The 3,696-nt window shown below is 34.3% G+C and overlaps 1 protein-coding gene across 1 annotated transcript; it reads right to left on the bottom strand.

The window, feature by feature from the left end:
• Positions 1-556: 556 nt before the first annotated feature.
• On the bottom strand, positions 557-1,547 carry LOC129293795 (ethylene-responsive transcription factor ERF027-like). Its single transcript, XM_054931903.1, has one exon. The coding sequence runs from the start codon at positions 1,506-1,508 to the stop codon at positions 819-821; it is 690 nt and encodes a 229-aa protein (XP_054787878.1). The 5' UTR covers positions 1,509-1,547; the 3' UTR covers positions 557-818.
• Positions 1,548-3,696: the final 2,149 nt, after the last annotated feature.

Below are 3,696 nucleotides of genomic sequence, written 5' to 3'. Positions count from 1 at the left end.
TGCGTGTTCGATCTTCATCGCTGCATTTATTATACATCTCACTTCTTGTTTTCTTGTTCAATCAGAAACCTAATTCCGTTGAAGACGGAAAGGAGAAGAAGAAGAGTTATGGGTTTGTTTGTCTTCTTCCCTTACTGCTCCTCGGATATCTCAGCCGTGGTAATTAGGTGTCGGGGTCATTCTTCAAGGTTGAATGAAACCCAGAATCATAGAATCAAGTAGATGAATAATTAGAATCCAGAGCAGAAGAAGAAACCATTATTCCATTAATATATAGCACCCGACAAGTAAGAACCTAAGATGTTCAATTGTTCTCAGACAGTGCCTATGGTGATTGATTAAGAACCAAAAGGCTTGATTGATCCATCGCCATATGGACAGATCCTTTTAGCGGTACAAATTACCCTAAACACTCTTATGGCCAGTAGTACAATCTTGGGCTCTTGAGGGCAAAACTAATGCATAGAATCATACGTACAGATCTCACGCAAACAAATCGAAAGCAGAAACTATTTAGATCGTAGGACTGTTAATTGATTACCCAAGAGATGAGAAATTAATAAACTTCCAGATCTATATCAAACAAATGATACGATCGTTGCATAAAATCGTTGTCTTTCTCAGAACAACACAGAAATGATGAAAGAGACCCTAAGGCTTAGAAACTTGTCTGTACACAGCTAGCCAACGATCGGGGCAGTGAAAAAAATGATGAAGCACGAGGGCGAAAATCAGGCAAACACGAGAAAATTATTACTGGTAGCAAGTTATATATAATCAAGAATCTCTAGTTCTGTGCCTAAAACCCCCAAATGGGCTCAAAAACTCCAGAGGCTATCTCCATGATCTGAATTGCCCGGTGAATCATCGGAAGCGTACGGAGACTTCATCCTCGGCGGACTCACCTGCATTCCCCTCGCCATGTCATCCAGCAAACTAGGCATATTCAATAGCTCGTCCTCATCGATAAATTCCTCGCTTTTCTCCACCGCCACTTCTCCCGGCTGGCTCGAGCCCTCGGCTTGGCTTCCTCCTCTTTCTCCAGCGTTCTGTCCTCCGCTTTCCTCAGACCTCACCAGCCTCGCCTCTGCAGCCGCAGCAGCCGCCGCCCGAATATCGGCCGCCGACAATGACGCTGGGATCGGGTAAGAGAGAATCAAATTGGGGAAGTTCAGGGTCGTGTCAGGCCCCTTCAATGCAAGTGCCGCCACGTCATAGGCGGCCGCAGCCATCTCCGGCGTCGGGTACGTCCCCAGCCAAATGCGCGTGGTTTTACGAGGCTCCCGTATCTCCGACACCCATTTTCCGCTTCGGCTCCGGATTCCCCGGAACGTTGCGTGTCTCCTGCTGGTGTGCTGACCCGACGACGACCCGCCCGGTGATCTCAGCGTCCTCAGAGACGAAGAAGACTCATGAGACGAAGGCACTTGTAGGACAGAAGGAGAAGGCGAAGAAGCAGAAGGCTGTTCTTGTTGAGGCAAGTTCGCAGGAGGAGGGTTTCTATCCATAGTATAGTATATAGTACCAGACACATTCGCAAAGGAGACATAGACAATTAATATATATATATATATATATAGAAATTAGATGATAGCGAAGAGGGTGTATATATATAGTGATCTTTGACAGATATGCAGGATAGGGTATAAGGCGTGGGACAGCCGCGGACTTTTCCACTTTTTCTCATGAACAAGGAAGTGTGGCCCCATATTGAACACGTATTAGGCACAAATTTGAAGCCGATGAACCATTTAGCTGTGACCTTTCTGGAATCCTGTGGGAGAGATTTATCAGTGGACATATGCTTTATTGACGTTAGTGAACACTTAGCTTTCTTGAAAGTTTTTAATTACATGTTTGATTCTGTAAAACCTTTTACTCCTTCCTACCTCCTCCGGCTACTGTTTTGTCCCTTTCCTTTATTGTTCATTTTGTTCCTTTTTCCTCTTTCCCATTCATTTATCAGCAGGATGATGATGATCTACAAAAAAAAAAAGAAAAGAAAAAAGATCATGTGTAAGTTTTATATCTTCTTTATTTCATGCTCATTGTTAGTTTTCTCTCTTGAAACATATACATAATGCAAAATTAATTTATACATTGAATAATTTTGTGTGGATTTTAACTTCTCTCATAATTAAATTAATTGAGTGACTATACTTAATACAGATATTGAGTGTTTGTATTATCTAAACGATTAAAATTTAAATCAATGGTTATGAATTCATATCCCACTTAAAATTAATAAAAAAGTGAGTGTATCGGAATTATTGATTTAAATTTTAATGACTCAAATAACATAAAAATTTAATATTTATATTAAGTACAGTCACTAAATTTAAATTCTTTATTACATATATATGTACAGTCATCGTAGAGAATCTAGAGACATAATTTCTCTTTATTTTTTGGGTTGTGGGGTTTGATTTTCTTATTCCCTTAAATTGATATTGTACTAGCAGTTGTGCTCGGTGGGGACGTGGTCTGTTGGAAAGCTACTCATTGGTTACTGTTCCTCTTGAAATCATTCACTCACTATTGAAAGACGTTAGCATGTCATAATCCTTCCAAATTGCATTATTATATATATTTCATCTATTTAAAAATATAAAATATTTTTTAAAATATTAAATATTAAAAAATATAAATTATTTTTAATCTTTTAAAATATGATTATTATCTTTCTTTCAAAAGTATCCTATTGATAATAATTTTATATTTATTATTTAATAGGGATAAATATTAAAAGATAGAGTTAGTTAAAAATTAAGTAACTACTTTATTGGAGGTGAGATTCGATTACAAATGCCTTACATTTTTTAACAGAGTTAGTATATGTTATGGTTGTTTATTATTAGGACTGTTAAAAACCAATTCAAATGTATTATATCAAACTAAATTGAACCAACTTGGCATTAACTAATCAAAATTGATTATAAAAAAAAGTTTGATTTTTTTTAATTTAACAAAACCAATTGGCTTGTTTTGGTTACCAAATCAAACCAAGATTTATTATATTTATTTTTTATATATATATATATATATTAGTAAATGTGTCTAAGATTTTTCTCCATTTTTAAGTTTAGTTATTTGAAAATATTTAATAAAAATATATTGCAATTAGCTAAATGTTATCTACAATTGTTTATGATAATATTTTAATTTGATAATTAACTAGTTTAATGATAATATATTATTTTTAATATTTAAAAAATATTAAAAAGTATGTTAATTAATTGTTAAAAAATATTTTTTGTGCTCAGGAGATTTTTCATTGCAAATAGTAATTAATAGTTAAAAATTATTTATGAACATGAATATATATTGATGATTATAAAAAAAATCAAGCTTGATCTAAACCTAAATCAAATTGAACCAAATTGTTCAAAAAATGAATCAAATCAGTTAAATGGAAAAATTGAATAAGTTCCAGATTATCGTGTGAACTGACTGATTTGGTCTGATTTGGTATTTCCTTAAAATCAAACCAAATCAAATTGAACCAAACTCATGAATTTCCTTAAATTTTATATTTTATATATTATTCAAAAACCCACAAAATGCTTTTGCTGTCCTCCCTTTCCCTCAATTTTTTGTTCTATTATTTCAGCTTTTTTATGTTGTAATATAATTTCATAATTTAGATGCAACTGGGTGACACTCATGAAACTATTAAAAAATGTAAATTAGAAATAA

The sequence above is a fragment of the Prosopis cineraria genome, unplaced genomic scaffold (assembly GCF_029017545.1).
Source record: "Prosopis cineraria cultivar Desert tree isolate PC_DT_omini unplaced genomic scaffold, ASM2901754v1 PC14, whole genome shotgun sequence".
NCBI classification, from domain to species: domain Eukaryota; kingdom Viridiplantae; phylum Streptophyta; class Magnoliopsida; order Fabales; family Fabaceae; genus Prosopis; species Prosopis cineraria.
The sequence above is the reverse complement of the archived record's forward strand: the minus strand, read 5'-3'. Positions and strand labels throughout refer to the sequence as shown.